Source organism: Magnolia sinica, chromosome 16, assembly GCF_029962835.1.
Source record: "Magnolia sinica isolate HGM2019 chromosome 16, MsV1, whole genome shotgun sequence".
Classification (NCBI taxonomy): Eukaryota; Viridiplantae; Streptophyta; class Magnoliopsida; order Magnoliales; family Magnoliaceae; genus Magnolia; species Magnolia sinica.
The window spans coordinates 26,155,455-26,173,759 of record NC_080588.1 but is presented as its reverse complement, the minus strand read 5'-3'; the positions used below and the strand labels follow the sequence as shown (position 1 = coordinate 26,173,759).

The 18,305-nt window shown below is 39.2% G+C and overlaps 1 protein-coding gene across 1 annotated transcript in view; it reads left to right on the top strand.

The window, feature by feature from the left end:
• Positions 1 to 9,977, top strand: part of LOC131228581 (probable WRKY transcription factor 3) — a 32,066-nt gene extending 22,089 nt beyond the window's left edge. The window contains exon 4 of the mRNA XM_058224338.1: positions 9,296 to 9,977. Coding sequence (XP_058080321.1) covers positions 9,296 to 9,593 — 298 coding nt within the window. The 3' untranslated portion in view covers positions 9,594 to 9,977. The remainder of the gene's footprint in view (positions 1 to 9,295) is intronic.
• Positions 9,978 to 18,305: the final 8,328 nt, after the last annotated feature.

Sequence of the window (18,305 nt, the reverse complement as noted above, 5' to 3'; positions counted from 1 at the left end):
GATATTGTGGAATGGCATAACAGGATTTGTGTAGCTGAACCCAATTAATTGGGATAAGGCGTATGTTATAATGATGATGATGAAGTGTTTGGGATTCCTTCAATTTCGTTTGTCTAGTTAGACAAGGTGACATTCGGTATCTAGAAGTTACAAGCCAGATGGAAAAGCTATATAGTTCTTCATCAGATTAACATGATAGAATGATGTACACTTACATAAGAAAAAATTTCACACACGGGTTGCTTGCTATGAAGTGCTTTGGATTCTCCCAATTCCATTTATCCAGTTAGACACGGCTATTATTTAGAAATTATGGAACTGTTGGAAAGATCACATAGTTCTTCATCTGGTTAACATGACCAATGGTGTAAATTTAAAGCCAGACAAGTGGTTTAAGTTTGATCATGTTTGGCCACTAAATGTATGAAATGTCGTCTTGATTTCATTTTCATTATGCAGAGCCTGTGTTCCATTCATTGTTTGCAACTTATGTCGGATGTCTATTGTTCTCATGATGAACCTCATGAAGCAATATAATATTCATTTAAGTTATCAACAATGATTTTAGACTCCAATGTGATATCAAATGGAGATTATTCTTGGACATTCCTAGTCTTCCAGGCCTGTACACATCTCCCTCCTCGTCACCAAGGATTCCCACCAAGGTACTTCATAACAGTAATGGTGGCAGTAACGACCACCATCGTTACCGTTCCGATACGGGCCATTACGGTCTTTCTATAATGATAATAATAAAAAGAAATGAAGAAAAACCTGTATTGGCCCTGTAACGGACTGTTACGGGGCTGTTACTGTCATTATGGGTCATTTTCCAGGAATGGCCATTACGACCCCGTAAAGCGTAACGGCTGTTACAGCACACCTTGATTCCCACTTGGGACATGAGCAATTGTGTTACTAACACTTGAGGCAATCTAGTTTATGTAACCTGGTTGGTGTTAGTAACTCATGCTGTGCAGAATCAATCTTCACCTCTTTATGCTTCACATGATTATTGAGGAACAGAATGTGTGCAGAGCTGTTCTGTATCTTCTTTATCTGTGTGCTAATCACCTGAAGGTGACATGACAATTTTTCCGAAATTCCACTAAATCTGCGAACAAAATACACATGTAAAATGGTAATAGGGTATGCCTCAACTTTGTCATCCAGAAAAACCCTGAACTTGTTACACGGGCCAGGGATCCGTGCTCTTTCTTTCTGTGTGGGATGATGCCGGGGAGATAAGGGAATGTGTCAAGGTAGCGAACAACAACAACACAACTACTTTTTTTTTTCCTTCATGAGATGAGCCTAGGATTAAAAGGAGTTGGTCTTGGCTACCTCATTCCTTTATCGACTTCTGCTCGCGATGCCTGATTACCACTTGAATGATTAGCAAGCACCAGGAAGTCCTCCACCTCCTCATTATTCAATCATCGCAATGAAAGCAATACAAGTGCTCGTCCCTCTCTTTTCCTACGGATGGATAGATAGAAATCCCAGAAATCGTTCCCTTCTGGCCCTACCTTTTTCAGGAGGGGAAAGGCACAAATAGTCATGATTAATCTCAAGAAGGATATAATGGTGACTACATCCCAGTTCTTTCACCTTATAATTTGGCTTCCCGGTGTTGCCTTTAATGATTTGGTTCGGAATATGACTGGAGGGCCATGAAGGATGGCTTTGATACCATGAAAAAGTCAGGATTTCTTGGAGGAAGCGAAGACCCCAACTAGGCGCCATTCCTGAACCTAGTAGCAAATGAGCAGGCATGGCTTGAATTCAGACCGAAATAGACTCTTCTTTGCTTGAGGGCTCACTCCCTCTTTTACTAGAAATCATGAGATGCTCGGAAAAAGCCTTCCATTTCTGTTAAATGACTCGGCCTCCCCTGGCTCTTCTATCGTCCAGGCTCCCTTTCCTCCCTATGCTATGCTCCCCCGATGCAAGCCTACCACGCTTTGCACCTTATTCTTAAGCAAGCTCCCAGAGGGAGGGCTTAGTTGATTCATGGTTTATGTTTCATCTTTCTTTTCATTTTTGTTTGTTTCGAGAAAGGTATTGATCATTTTAATTCTTTCAGCACCTTGCAATTGACTTGCTGCACCGATTCAAAAAAGAAGAAAAAACAAAAAGGGTGCCTTAATGGGGGTGGGACTTGCTAGCATAATGCACGCTTGGGAGCTCCTCTATTTAATCCTTTTCCTTCTTCCAATTAACTACAAGTACAGAATGAAAGGACATAAGGAGATATTAATGTTCACACACCCCATCTCTCTCTTTTTATTATCTTGGTTTTCAATAATTACAATAATGCAGGTAGTAACATAACAAGAAGACCCATTATGTCATAAACATAGATGGGTTGTAGATGGACCATAGAACAACCCATATTTGATGACACTTCCCCTCAAGTTGGAGCATATATATCATGAATGTACTAGTTGATCTTAGGACTTGACGAACCTCATGCGGATTTCCTTACTAGCAACTTTCTGTTGGATAAAGTGGCATTCGACCTCAATATGCTTGGTCCTCTCATGATGGGTAGGGTTGTTGGCAATATGGGAGGTTGCTTGATTATCACAATACAGTCTCATGGGAACCTTAGTTATAAACTCAAGTTTGCACATTGGTCTTTGCCGAAATGAGTTCACATGTCGCATGAGCCATTCCCCTATAGTTTGCCTCCTCAACACTTGAATGGGCCACAACTCGTTGCTTCTTACTCTTCCAAATAGCGTTGCCACCTACAAAGTACAGTAGCCAAATTTCAATAACCTATCAGATGGAGAATCAGCCCAATCTGCATCATAATGTTTTTTTCACTCGAAGATGGCCGTTCTGCTTGTATAGGATACCACGAGCAAGAGCCCCTTTTAAATACCTGAGTGCGGCTTCCATATGAAGAACATGGGGAGCCTGCATAAATTGACTAACCAAGTTGATAGGATATGTAATATCAGGTTGGGTAATTGTTAGATAAATCACTTTTCCAACAAGTCAATGATATCTCCCTGGATCATCCATTTACTCACCTAGGTTCACACTAGGTTTTGATTTGTATGCATGGGTGTTTCGGCAGGCTTGACTGCTAGAAACTTGTCTCATTAAGTAAATACATCACATATTTTATTTGTGACAAGTTGATGCCTACTTTGACCTGCCCACCTCAATGCCCAAAAAATACCGAAGACGACCCAAGTCCTTCGTATAGAAAATTGTTGTAAAGTTTTTTTTTTTTTTTTTTTTCAACTTGTCAATTCCTATACTGTCATTGTCTGTCACAATGATGACATGTACATATTCAACTAACACAAGAGTGCCTATCTCACTTTGCCTTACAAATAGAGTGGTTGGCTCGGCTACGTTTCATTTCGAATTTGAACAAAATTTTACTAAATTTATCAAACTTCTAGAGGTTGTTTCGACCAATAAAATGATTTCTTGACACAACATACCTTATTTGACTCTCCCTTAGCAACAAACTCAGGTAATTGCTCTATGTAAATTTCTTTAACCAGATCTCCACAAAGAAAAGCATTCTTCACATCAAGCTGATACAATGGCCAATCCAAATTTGCAGCAGTGGAAACAACCGCATGTACCAAGTAAAGCTTTACCATACGTGAGAAGGTATCCAAATAGTTGACCCCAAGAGTCTGAGAGTACTCTTTTGCAACTAACCGGACTTTTAAATGATCCACTGAGCCATCATGATTGTATTTTACCATATACACTCATCTGCACCTAATTGCCCACTTTCCAACAGGATTTAGCTAATGTTCAAGTTTGATTATGATAGAGTGTAGTCATTTCTTCTTCAATAGCTCAATTGCCACCCATCATAACTCAGGGCTTCTTTGAAAGAACGGGGAATAAATGTAGGCAACAAAGTGAAAGAAAATTATCGAAATGAAAGAGATAAACCACTGAAATAAGAAGCCAAATACATGAACAGATACTCTTATGAAGAGAAATAGGTAAATTAGCTTCATCTGATAGTGTAGGCAAAGACTTGGAAGAATGATGATCTTCTAACGGATTAGGAGGATTGGTAGAAGTTACATTCATATGTACTCTATCTCTACATTTGGAACATCTGAAGTAAACATGCAATAACCGATCTGAATGTTGCATAGACATCTCCCCAACTCCAGTATTAGTATCAGGTACAATGGAAAGAGTGGCTATGGAGCTCTCTTCAAACTATAAAGACTTTCCCTTAAAACAAATATGAAGTTTGTTCAAAGAATTTGACATCAGTTGACAGCTTGACACGTAATGTCTTCAAGAGATTGGATTATAAAATTTGTATCCTTGTTAGGTACGGGAGTGTCCAAGAAAAATACACTTGATAGCCATTGATTCAAACTTGCCACGAAAATGATCAAGCTGATCCACAAAACACACAACTGAACACTTTTTGAGGAATATAGTAGGAATGAATTTGAGGAGACAAGACACAAAGAGGTGACTTTCCATCTAGGACTGATGAAGGCATCCGATTTATTAGACATCATGTAATTAAGACTGCATCATTCCAAAATATTTTCGGAACCTTGATATTCGACAACAACACTCTCAAGTAAATGACGGTTCTTAATTTCAACTACGCCCCATTTTGTTTTGGTGTGTGTGCACATGAAGTTTGGAAATAATAGTATGAGATGAAAGATATTAGTTAAATGCATGACTCATGAGATAAATATTTGTCTACAATGTAGCTTCAATTATTCCACTATTGAGGTGATAGAGTTCATTTGCTTCGTGCCTTCACCAATCATTCTCTCTGCCTTTGGATTTTGGTATTCACAATAAAGATGCTAAAATGTGGCAGAATAATTTAAGGATTTGGTTAGCTTACTCACGGACAATGAACTCAAAGGAAATTTAGGGATATAAAGTTCTGATGAATGAAAGCGATGGAGTAGGACAAGCAGTACCCAACCTAGACACACAGGTTGAAGTATCATTTGGTAATGTAACAGAATAATGGACAACGATTGTGCTAAACTGAGACTGTACACTGCTTGCTGGTCATATGATCGAAAGCTCATGATTCATTGACCGAGGGAACACTATCAGACGATGCAAGACAAATGATACCTGACTGTGTGAGAGTAGTTGTGGACGATGGTGCCTGTATGGAACGATTTGTCAGAAGTTTGGCATATTCTTCCTTGGCAGTGTAACTGTATCACTGGTAGGCTAAAAAATGGAGGAGAAGACTTTGAGACATAACCCTCGGTGCTATCATCAAAAGAGTGAACTTGATTCGCTCAAGTGGGCTTACAAATAAGGTTCCAACACGTATTAGCTATGTGGTTACTAAGACCACCATGAGTACATTGCTGATTACCACTACCATGACTGCGAGTACCACGGCCTCCAATTATTTCTACCACCAAGCAACCTGCCACTAAATATCTACCACCAAAACAGCTATCATGACCATGATTTCCCCCATCTCCTCTACCAGATGCAAAAACAAATGCAAAATGATCTGACAATGGAAAACTCTATACACTAGCCACAGGTTGAATGCAAGTGAATGCTTTAATGATGGATGGGCTTTCATTACCTCGAGCTCGAATAGGCTTGAATTCAGGACAGACTAGAGAGGAATTTAGCAACATGGAATTCCTTATGTGCTGGCTCATAGCCTCATAATTGGCAGATGGGTTGGTATACGTTTAGTTCTTCTCACATGCGTCGAAAGGCTGAATAATACTCTTTAGCACTCTTATCTCCCTGTTCAATTCAAGAGCAAGGATATTCAACAGTAACTCTTAGATCTAAGTTAAATTCGTTTAGTTTGAATATATCTCTTTCATATTATCCCAAACTTCCTCTGTTGTCTAGAATGCCACCCAATCTTCAAATTGTATTGAACTTTCTTTGGGTTTGGGAGAAGTCAAATACTTCAATTTCCTTCTTCTTCTTTTTCCCGTAAGGAAAACCTCTATCGTTATGGCCAATTGCAAGTAATTTGCACCATCGAGTTTAATTAATGTAATCTAAATGCTCGTTAAATGAGATGGAGGAAAAATACTGGTCTTGGTTTCATTCGCAAAATCCCCTGATGTAGGCGAAATCAAATACACAAGGGAAGAACATTTAACTTTAACATACCCAACACGTATTCCAGAAAACCACTTTTATCAATGAACATGATCACTTGATAGCACTGCTTGATCCAAAAACTTCACATGTACATTTGTTTGTAATCCTTATCATACAAAACTTTCATACACACAAAATTTCACAAAAAATAAATAAATAAATAAATCATGCCTGGCCTCACATATTTGATTGACCACTTTTGTCCATCACAATGGTGTTACAAGAAAGTGACATCCGATCACCATATTAGAGGAGGGCCGAGCCAGTCTCCTTATGGTTAGACGGCCATTACATGGGGCCTACTTGGCCCAATTCACATTCCTAGCTACGTTAAAGACCCCACGTGCATATCCATGTATCTTTGAAGACCCTACACTAAGAAGATGCACGTGGGCTGCATATAGGAGCTTGATAGACACATCGAACCATTGGATTGGATGGAAATGATGATCGGACCGTTGGATCATCATCATCAGACATCTTAATCATGGACCCCCATGGGCCACGAAATAGTTTAGTTATTTAGATTATTTACATGCTTCATTATTTTTGGTATACCTTATATTTGTGTTGAGATTAAGAAGTTAGGAACAACTTTTAATTTATTAAACGTCTTTATGTTGAGAATCTTATCTGAGAGCATCTTTTTGTAAAAGGTCTTTTCTGAGAATATATATAAGAGAAAGATGGGTGTGTGAAGCCCTAATGCCATTATTTTGAAAAAAAAAAAAAAAGATTTTTGTTTTCTTTTCTTCATGTGATTTGAAGAATACTCCATGCGATTTGGAGCTTGGGTGTGGTGTGATTCCATTCCCCATTCAATAGAGGTGCGAGGTCTCTATCTATCATCTTCCTTCTCTCTTCTTTTCTATCCAAAAGATGTATTTTTTCAAAAACTTCATTTTTTTTCTTCCCTTCCTATCCAAGACCATCCAAATTATATTTTTCTTCAACTTCTCATCATCCAACTTCAACCCCAATCGAAATCAACCATTGAGGATTCAAAAAAGCCTAGCCAATGACCCACACATATGAGCTCCTAGGCTAACTGCATGGACAACTGCTCAATCCTTTGATTTTCCCTTGCTTCCCTCATAAAATCCCCTTTTATTTCTCATCCATAACCCTACCCTAAACCCTAGATCCCCAATTTCCTATTTCCCCCTATTTTTAAAAACCCTAATTCTAAAATTCTCAATTCACATGAACCCTAATTTTTCAAATTTTAGATTTTCCCCTTTATAACCCTAATTATAAAACCTATAAATTTGTCCCTTGAGTGTGGAATGTGCTTATGCTAAATTGGAAGTTCTATCCTTCCATCGTGCCTAGCTTTAATTGATTTATGTGATTCCTTAGCATGCGGGCATGTGATTTAGGTTAAATCCGATTTTATTGCTTATTGTTTACTTTTAATTACTTGGTGAATTAACATCCTTCGTTAATTAAATTACTTTATGGACTCTTTCATAATCTCCACATTGCGTGCTAACATTAAATCATGTGTCTTACATCAATGGGCCTCACATGCATTCACGATTACACGACCCACCATATGGTGGTTGGAAGAGAATTCGTATAGAAAGTCTCTAACGACTCTAAAAATTCACCTCTAGTAAATAGAATAACAAGGAAATGAGAAGGAATTAGGAAGCTGATGGAAGAGATAAATGGCTGAATTGACAAAGCTCTAATACCATGTGGCGTGATTGTTAAAGGAGAGAATGAAGGGTCCCCCCTCAAACAAAAAAAAAAAACTTCGTTTGAATGAACAATAATGCCATTAATAACAAAAGTAAAAATACCCATTATGTCCTAAACATGGTCGGTGATGCAGGTGTTAAAATCCCCCTATATTAATCACCCCTGGTGAGGAGTCTCGAATACAAGACCTCCCCCTCTCTGATACCACTTTGATGTAGGACAACTAACCACTCGCTCTAAAAGCTGGATCTGATAGAGCGTGGTGAATCAATCCCTTTATCTCATAGCTCAGGCTCCACATCGCATGGGTTAGGTCCTCAGTTGAACCCCCCTCGTGGGCTCCACATTACATGGGTTCCGCTTCACACGGGCCGCACACCCTAAGTGTGCCCCTGCATCTCACAAGCCACCCCACTCGAGCTTGGTGTGAAAATGCCTCTACATTAGTCAGCCTGTAGATAGGCCATAGAACGGCCCATATCTGATAACATAACCCATATAACTTAGACACCAACATGCGTGTTGGTGTCAGATAGACACAGGGTGCCCAGCATAGCAACTTCTGGAAGCATGATTCAGCAATGTCCACTCAAATTTTATTAAAATATTAGTATACACCATGTTGTAATTATTTAAATATAAAAGAACCAAATAAAATAATAAACCTAAAAATTGAAAAAGAAATTAGTGAAGAACATCCAAAAATAAAGGATAACTTAAGACCCTGAGGTGGGTGCAGGAGGTGACGGGCCCACGTGTTCTTGTCCAGACAGATCGACATGGGATCCATTTCTATAAAATGCTGTGTCCTTGTTACCTAGCAAGTAACCAATTTCAGAAAATATTAAATCATTTCAAAATTGCAGTGCCACTGCCATATAATCACATTCTTGAGTAACAATTCTCATTCGCTGCGACCTAGAGTCGGGTGGAAACTGTATTTTGAGAGAACCTAGCACCTCCAAGATGAATCTTCACCAGGAATGAGATTTAAGCAGAACAGTAGACAGCTCTAAATGCTCTAACGGATAACCATAAAGCAGTAAGCTCTAATGTTGTCAAAGATCTTCCTCAATCCAGAGTCCCATTCTATCCATACATCCATCTAGCTTGTCAGTGAATGGAAATTATGTCCAAGTGGCTTTGAAATTTCATCTAATTGCTGTTCACAAGCAATATATAGAGTTTGTATTATCCTCTGTTGTCATTGATACCTTTGCAGAAGGATCATCTCTATTTAATTTGCTCTTTCATATGATATGATAGAAGATTATAGGGACAGTGAATTGAAGATTGAAATGCGTCCATTAGCCTTTATCACATCACCTTGAATTTGAGTTAGCATATATGCATGTTTCCTTGTTGTTTTCTAGTTGCCATGCATGCTATGCAGAGTTACCAGTGTTATCTTGACAAAGTTCTGCATCTTTTCTAACCTGATGATTCTGATTGCTATCTACAGGAGCTATTACAAATGCACGAATGCAGGATGCAATGTCCGTAAGCATGTCGAAAGGGCTTCAACGGACCCCAAAGCTGTCATCACTACATACGAGGGGAAACATAACCATGATGTCCCCGCAGCCAAAAACAGCAGCCATAACACTGCAAACAGTAGTGCTTCTGCCAACAGTGTACAGCTGAAACCACACAATGCCATCGCTGACAAGCATGCCTCAGTTCAAACAATAGATTTCAGAAACAATGATCAGCGGCCTGCATCTGTTCTACGGCTGAAAGACGAGAAAGACCTTCCCTAGGCTATGGATTCTCCCTACGCAAAATGATAGTATATGGGAGATTTTGAGCAATGATAACATGAGCCTTCACCATGAATCTCAATGGATTGCGGGAAAGAAAGAAAAAAAAACCCATAAGATATCGTTGTTCAAAAGCTCCAGTGGAGGCCGAGTGCCCAAACCTGAGGAGCCCATTTGGTGATGGTTTCAACCTGTAAGCTATGTTAGCTTTTCAAATGTTGTTGTATTTAATGATTTCATCAATGTTATGGTCTGTATGTATCAGTAATTTGTTTTCTGTAGTATATTCCTTTCCAGTCTCTTCTGGTCAGGATGCTGATCCTATTCAGACAATGACAAGACAAAATTACATGGGAACACAGAAAGTGATTTGCTTTTCTACCATTGCATTGCATTGCATTGCATTACATTGCATTGGAATCGACAATGAATAGTAAAATTGCAATTCCATTTCTGATGGAAGTTCAACCAAGTCCACAACTGTTCTTGTTTAATGCTAGTGAAAGAAAGTGGAACAGGTTTGGTGAAAATGACTGTATACATGCATGCATGCTCATGGTTTTGGTCCTTGCTGTAGAAATCTTGCTACCCACTTTTATTGTTCTTTCTCTTCACTTCGATATCTGATGGATTTTCATGTCATCACTGCAATGCGTCTTATCAGCAGGTTCTATTGTGGCGAGCATGTATCAAGTGGTGCTTGGATCTAAAGTTGTGTTACATTGATGTGGCCGGCTTTTGACACCAACAAAACATCCAACTTTTGGGTAGAGTGGAATGCAGCTGAATGTGATGCCTCTGGGCAATGAATCCACAACTGTCATGTAATTTGATACCAAAAAGGGGCATGAATCCACAACTGGGTATTTGATTGGATACCAACAAGGGGCTAGGCCGTGCAGAGTGACTGATAGGGCATGTTATGTGTTGGTAGCCTCTACAGAGATTTCTTTCATTCTTTAGTTCCTTTACTTTTTTCCTTTTTTCTTTTTTTCTTTACATGTTTTCTCAGGATTTCTGTTAGACTAGTACATTATAAAATCTGTATTTTATAATCGATTAAACTTTTAAAACTCAGTATATTTAGGAAGCTAGGGAAAAACATTTTTTTGGGACAAACCATTTTAAACACGTTTTTCTCAAATAAAATATTTTTTCTTCCAAAAAATAATTTTGAGGGTAATTTTGAAAATAGAGATTGGTGGTTGTCATCCATTGATAATATTAATGACTATGGATGTGGGCTTTATGACTCCGTATGGGCTACTTGGGTGAATGTAATAAGGGGATGGATAGTGGTATGGCCCACCTAGTCTTGAGTTTGCCCATATATCCCTCTATTGGGTCTATTGGATGCAATTACTATATACATGTTATATTGTGAGGGGTATTTTCAAGTTTTTTGCTTTTTTGACTTAATATATAAAGCAAGAGAGGAGGGCCGTGTGGCCCTAGTTCCCTCTCTCCATTATTTTTTCTCATGACTTTTTCTTACCCTTTTTTTGTCTCCTTTCACTTCTACATCATTCTACATTGACATCAGAGAGGATTTTATTCTGATTTAGACCACTCTCTTCTCTTCTTTTCTATCTTATAAATTCTTCTTTTTTTTTTCCCTTGTTGCTCTCATATCTCCCTTGTGATAAAACTTTTCTAGGAAATCTAGAGTTGCTTCCATTTTTAATGTGTCAGGCCTTTGTAGTAGTTTGTGTAAGAGGGTGAATGTTGTGTTCGTGATCTTCTTGTGTTCCATTGGTATGTGTGGTCTGATTATTTCACCAAGGGGGGTGCATACATAATGTTAAGTTTGCATTGGAGGGTTCATATATCTGGAAGAGTCAACCCTTATTTGTATGAATACTGTGGTATTCTCTTTAATTTTTTCATCCAATAGAGATAAAGAGTGATCAAAGATCTGGGTTTTTTAAATCCATCTGATTTTCCTAGGGAACAAATAACTTTTACAAAACTAAATGTAGTGAATTATCTCTAGTGATTTAAATCAATTAAAGTGTTTTTTTTTTTTGTTTTTTTTGTTTTTTTTTATTATTTTTTTATTTACAGCCAAAGGAAAATTAAAATACTGACTATAGAAAAATTAGATGAAAGTGATAACACAATAACACATGATCACTGGATTCAGGAAAATACTCAGATCATGATGTGGCTGTGGAACAACATTGGAAATATTTGTTAGTGGGAATGTGATATTTCTAGATGCTACAAAGGAGCTATGGGATGGGTTATGAGAGATGCATTTTGCATTCCATAAGGGGATACGTCCCTTGGTGAATATTCTTCAAAACTTAAAGGAACGTGAGAGAAGCTGAATGTGTATTGGCCGCTCACTTGATTTGGAGAAATAATGTCAATAAGGAGTTTTGTGTGGCTAAATTTGTATCTGGCTTAACACTAAATATGATCCAGTGCATGCGCAAATCTTGGGTAACAAAGATGTTCCATCTCTTAAAAAACTTTATGCTCTCTTTCAATGTGTATCTCTTGGCTTTGTGGGTGGAGTGAAAATTCTGTTTGTTAGAAGAGACGAAGGTGGTGGTTGTGATGGCAAAGGTGGAGTTAGTGAAAATTTTGTTCTAGCATTGTATGTTAGAAGAGATGAAGGTGGTGGTTGTGATGGCCACGGTAATCAAGGAGGTGGTTGTAGTGATGTATGAGGGGATTGTGGTAGGGGTGTACTCCCTGTGAGCTTACAAATCACACTCCTGAGAAATATTGAGACATTTATGGGAAGCTAGCTTAAGTAAATCATTCATCTTATTCTGAAGAAAGTAGTGAGTCTCGTTTTGTTGGTTCTACTCCAACTTAGTAGCTAAGTATGTCTAGTGAAATAGTTACGCTTTCTAAAGATAAGTATTCCAAGCTATTGAAGAATCGGCCTATCTTTGTTGCTACTCTCATTTTTATAGCCACATTTTCGAATTTGGGTGACTTGTGCAAGGTCCAAGTCCTCTACTCTGTGGATCATTGACTCTTGGGCCTTTGACCATATGATATGTGACTTTAATACATTTTCCTCTATTGATACATTGTTGTTGAGTTCATTGGTCACTTTGACAGACGGTGCCTAGTTCAAAGTGTGTAGAATGGGTATAGTTCATTCAAGTTCGTTTCTTACATTGTTATATGTTCTATATGTACCTAAATTCTCTATTAGCCTTATGTATGTTAGTAAAATCCCAAAAATACTTAATTGCTCTATGATTTTCTATCATTCATACTGTATTTTTTAGGATCTAAATACGAAAAAGAAAATTTGTGGAGGACATGAGAATGGTGGGCTTCACTATTTTGACCATGAAGTAGTTGGAGCACTAGCATAGAACAAGATCTCTTCTTAATAGTGGCATTTTCATCTTGATCACTCATTTTTAAAGATTTTCAAAAGTATTATTTCTTCATTATCGTCCATGTCATCTTTAGAATGCGAAGTGTGTGATTTAAGCATTATCGAGTCACTTTTCCACCACGTGTAAAAAAGCATTGTCTAATTATGTTTGCTTTGGTTCATTTAGATGTTTGGAGACCTATTTGTGTCTCTAGTATTTCATGGTGTGTGTGTGTGTGTGTGTGTGTATTTGTTACTTTTATTGATGATTAAAAAAATTGACTTGACTTTATTTAATGAAAGATAAATCTGATATGTTCTCTATTTTTAAACTCTTTCATATGGAAGTATAAATCAATTTTACTCAAAATTATGTTTCATTAAGATAATGCTAATGAGTATATCCAATTCTTTTAACTTATATTTATTTGAAAATATTATTTTGCATTAAACATTGTGTGCACACACCACAAAAAATAATAAAAATAAAAATAAAAATGGTGCCACATAATGGAAATTTTGTTATTTACTTGAGGTGACATGTACCTTGTTATTCATATATGTTGTAAAAAGTTTTTCGAGTGATGTAGTTTTAACAACATGCTATTTGATCAATAGAATGCCCTTTACTATCTTAATAGATTAAATGTCTTATGCAATTTTGTTTCTAGATATTTCTTTGTTCTTTTTGTGCCTCAAGGTTTTTTGGATATGTGTGCTTTGTTCATCAACTAGAGTCGATCCATGATAGATTAAATCTTATAATAGTTAAATGTAATTTTCTTTGGCATTCTAGAATGCTAAGGGGTTATAGTCCTCGACTTCAAAGGTAATTTGTGTTGATGCTAATTTCTTTGAGTCCACTCCATTCTTCTCAAATGATGGTAGGTTTCTTGACTTGGAAGCTTCATCATTAGCGTTTGTGCCTCTTTCTTTTAAAGAAGGCACTGTCGAATCACCTCCTTTCACTGTTCGTTTATTCCTATTGACACGCTTACACTCAAAATCTATTTACAACGAAAAGGGAGAGAGTGCATCAACCATCATATTTATTTATTTATTTATTTATTTTTTGAGCTTGTTGATTTAATCATTCCATGTATATCTCATGATTTATTTGATATCCTTATTGCTCTAAGGAAAGGTAAACAACCTATCTTTGAATTTGTTTCTTTTTAGTGTTTTTTTTTAAAGGTAACACTACCAAGGATTAAACCCTGGATCACTCACACACCATTGTCATTTTGTGTCTTTTACTTTTCGTAAATTTGGATTATCTTTGTCATTTCATTTTGTTCCAAAGTCATATCAGGAAGCCCTACTACATAAAGAGTGGAGCAGGCTATGTCACGCCCCGAACTCGGAAACCGGGCTCACAAAATTCCCGATCGCCGAATCCGGCGCCGACAGCCTCCGTAGAACCCCATTTTCGGATCCCGGCACCCATTCACCAGGTTCCGATCCTGGGATACTACAAGGAGGATTTCAAATTATCAGTCTGATTCATAATGAGCATAACAAAAGCATAACCCACAACTAATAACCACAAGAACACCACCACAAAATCCACTATGATCAAAAACTTTTTAGTACAATGCGACAAAAAAGGAAAAATACAATGTAACAAAAGAAGCAAACTCCAGAAGCTCAGCTGCACGCTCCAACTACAGCGAGACTATGGCTGCGACTGCGTCCTGGCGTCACCTGCACGCATCAATCGTGCATAAGCTTATGGAAAGCTTAGAGGGTGGTGTAAGTGTGTGCGCAATATAAACGTACTCAAAATGCAAGGTCAGAGTGATGTGGAAACATGGTAATGAGCACATGAATGCAGTCAGCCGTACCAAGGCTATGCGGTGCAAGATATGAATGCCATCGGCCAAAACACGGCCACGCGATGTGAAATGCAACTCAAGCATGCCAATCCTCAACATGTATCAGTACAGTTCTCATTCAGGATAATTACCGGGGTTCAATACACTCCAACTGGCACTGTCGCTCTCCTAGCCGCACAGTCCAAATGAGCGTAAGAAACCTCACTATCCGCCTGACCAATAGTCTGCCAATACCTATCCGGCACGTCGATAGCGGACCCATTCGCGAGCTGGTCAAACTCAGCCTAGTATTGCCCCCTACCCTCGGGCGAGTAAGGCCACACTCCTTTCCAACCGACCACGACACAGTGGGAGACGCGGCCTCCTGGTATTCGGCCCTCGTGCGTTCGTATATCCACTCGGTCTCGACGTTGGAGTCATCCTCTGGTACCATCGGGTTTAGGGATTTTCACCCAGGGACGTCTATGGCGCCCGTATGCTAGAACCAAATATTTCCGGTTTCCAATCCTGCCATCCACGATGTATCTGTGGAGGCTATGGCCCTGATGTCGCTAGGGCATACAGTAACTACAATCACACAGATGCAAGTGCATGAATCATACTATCAGTCATGCAATAGTCCTGCGTAACCCATGCGCTCATACTGGGCAACTCCGCCTATCAGGGAGCTCGTAACAGTCTGCTCGAAGGCATATGCTATGATCAATCACTCCTCATACCAGTCATACATATGATGCGTATGATGATAAATCATGGATCTATACTAAACATGCATATAGGGATGGGCTCTGCGTATCACAGAAATGGGCCTAGACGGCCTGCAGAGTATAAGTATGAACCTATCAGTGGCCTTAAGGAGTGTGACAATGCGGACATTTAACCAACATTGTCCTTACAATGTGGACGTCAAACCAACATTGTTCCCAAGGCTTAGCCCGCCATAAAGCACCATTACACAAACCATAGGAAATCACACATTGCAATGGACTAATATACATCTCATTGGGCCTCGACCCATAGTGCTCAGATACATCCAATGGGCCATCTCATATGGGCCTTATATAAGTCAAGTGGGCCGCATTAGTGGGCCTTATGTACATTGCAATGGGCCATAACCCATGGGCCTTTAAATACGTTAAATGGGTGATCACATGGGCCTTATGTATATACCAGGATGGGCCTCAATAATGGCCACAAATACACATCCAGGTGGGCCTCAACAACGGCCATATGGTTGAACAACTTGGATGCAACACATGCATCATGGTGGGGCCCATATAGGCCCATCATCATATATATATATATATATATATATATATATATATATATATATATATATATATATATATATATATATATATATAACATTAATATATGTAAATATATACAATATTATATATAATAATAATATAATATTATATATATATACACATATATACGTATGTATGTATATCCACACACACTCATATGCATACACACGTGCACACACGTGCACCTTCACGTGCAGCAGGGAAGGGTCCCACCGTCCAGGACTGTGCGGACGAACACATACATCAAATAGGCCCCACCGTCCGTCTGGACGGTGGGCATGCAACACATGCACCACTGTGGTTCCCATGCGGAGCCCACCATAGTGTTTATCTTCCATCCGATCCATTCATAAGGTCACACGGGCCAGGGAGGAGGGGAACAAAAATTTTTAGCTTGATCTGGAACTTCTGTGGACCCAGAAAGGGTTTCAATGGTAGAGTTCAATTCACACTGTTCCTTGTGATGTGGGCCGCCCGAGCGCTGGATTGGCCTGAATTTTGAGGGGGGTCCATGTTAAATAGTGGCCCACCAAATGGGCTGTGGATACAAAATATACATCATGGTGGGGCCCACGGATGGAGCCGTGGTTCCCTGCCTGTGGACGCCATCATTGCAGAAATGCTGCTTTAAAACTTTTTTTTTTTTTTTTTATATATATATATATATATTTTTTTTTTTGGGGCCCACCGAAATGTGGTTCACAGATCCAGCACATCCATTATGTGGGTCCCATCTGACTGACGGTACATACCGAGTTTCAGCAACATCCAAAACTCAGGTAGGTCCCACCAAGTGATCTTATATATTTTGACATGTCTTCACATGATTTTAACTGGTATGGCCCACATGAATTTCGTATAAGGCTGATTTTTTGAATGGCCCACGGCCATGGAGGTGGGCAATGAATGGACGGTGTGGATGTACAAAATACACATCATGGTGGGGCCCACGGCTGGACGTGGAACCAGTCCGTCCGTCCGTCCGCCCTCTGGCGTCCTGACAATGGTTTGTTGTTTTTTTTTTTTTTTAAATCATTTTTTTGCAGAAACTCCTGTGTGGGGCCCGCATCGAATGAATCCACTCCAGCCATCGGATTCCATGGACCAAGACCGATCAAACGAGTCTAATATACGGCCTGCTTTTGACGAATTGAGGGATCTAGAGGGTTTTCAAGGGTGATATCGCTATTTCTTATGGTATGGCCCACCTGAGAACCAGATTACCCTCAAAGTTTGGCTCAACGCCTAAAATGAGCTGGAGAGGAAGATGGACGGATTGGATTGAGCACATACATCAAGGTGGGGCCTACATAGGTGGCCCACCCCAAAAAGGCAACTAACCCCCTTTTTTTTTGTGTTTGCTGGCACACATCCACGTCAGTGCACACACTTCACTTCCAATGTCCAGCGACCCACTCCTAATCCCATTGCTATGGTGGGTCCCACGTAGATGTGGCCCACCATCTTATATGTATATAATATATACTATATTATATATGTGATACACATTATATTATACATATTTTATATAACATATATATATATACATATATATATAGCATTGGGCCATCTAAACGATGGATGGGTGGATCATCACCTGCAATAGAGTGGGCCACACCATCTGATGTAGATGGACGGGGTAGATGTAACACATATTGGTGGGATCTACACCGTTACAAAGAAAGAAGGGAGAGAGATAGAGAGAGAGAGACATTTCGTGAGGTAGAGGAACCCCGCCACTATGGGCCCTCTAGATTAAATCACATACATCCAAATGGGTCCCACCAACAAGTGGGCCCTAAAATTTAAAATAATGACAATGCACCCACCTTATCTTCCTTTTCCTTGCTCCCTTGGACTCCTTAGCTCCTTACCTTCACTTTTAATGGAGGATGATGGGGGATTAATGGTGTGGATGAGAGATGGGAGGGTGTAGATGGAAGATGGAAGGTGGACCACACTTGAGAGGGAGAGGAGGCTTGGACGTTTGGGGCTTGGGGTTGCTTGGAGAGATATGAGAAAATGAGAGAGAAAATGAGAGGATGGGAGTGATATGAGGTGATGGAGTGATGGGTGTAATTAATGGGGCATGGGTTTGTTTGAAAAGTGAGTAAAGGAGGGATGGGTGAAGAGAGAGAGAATTGACTTTGTGAAGAAAGAGGTATGGGTTGTTGTACTTGAGATAAGGTTGCATTTAATGATGATTGATGGGACTTATTGT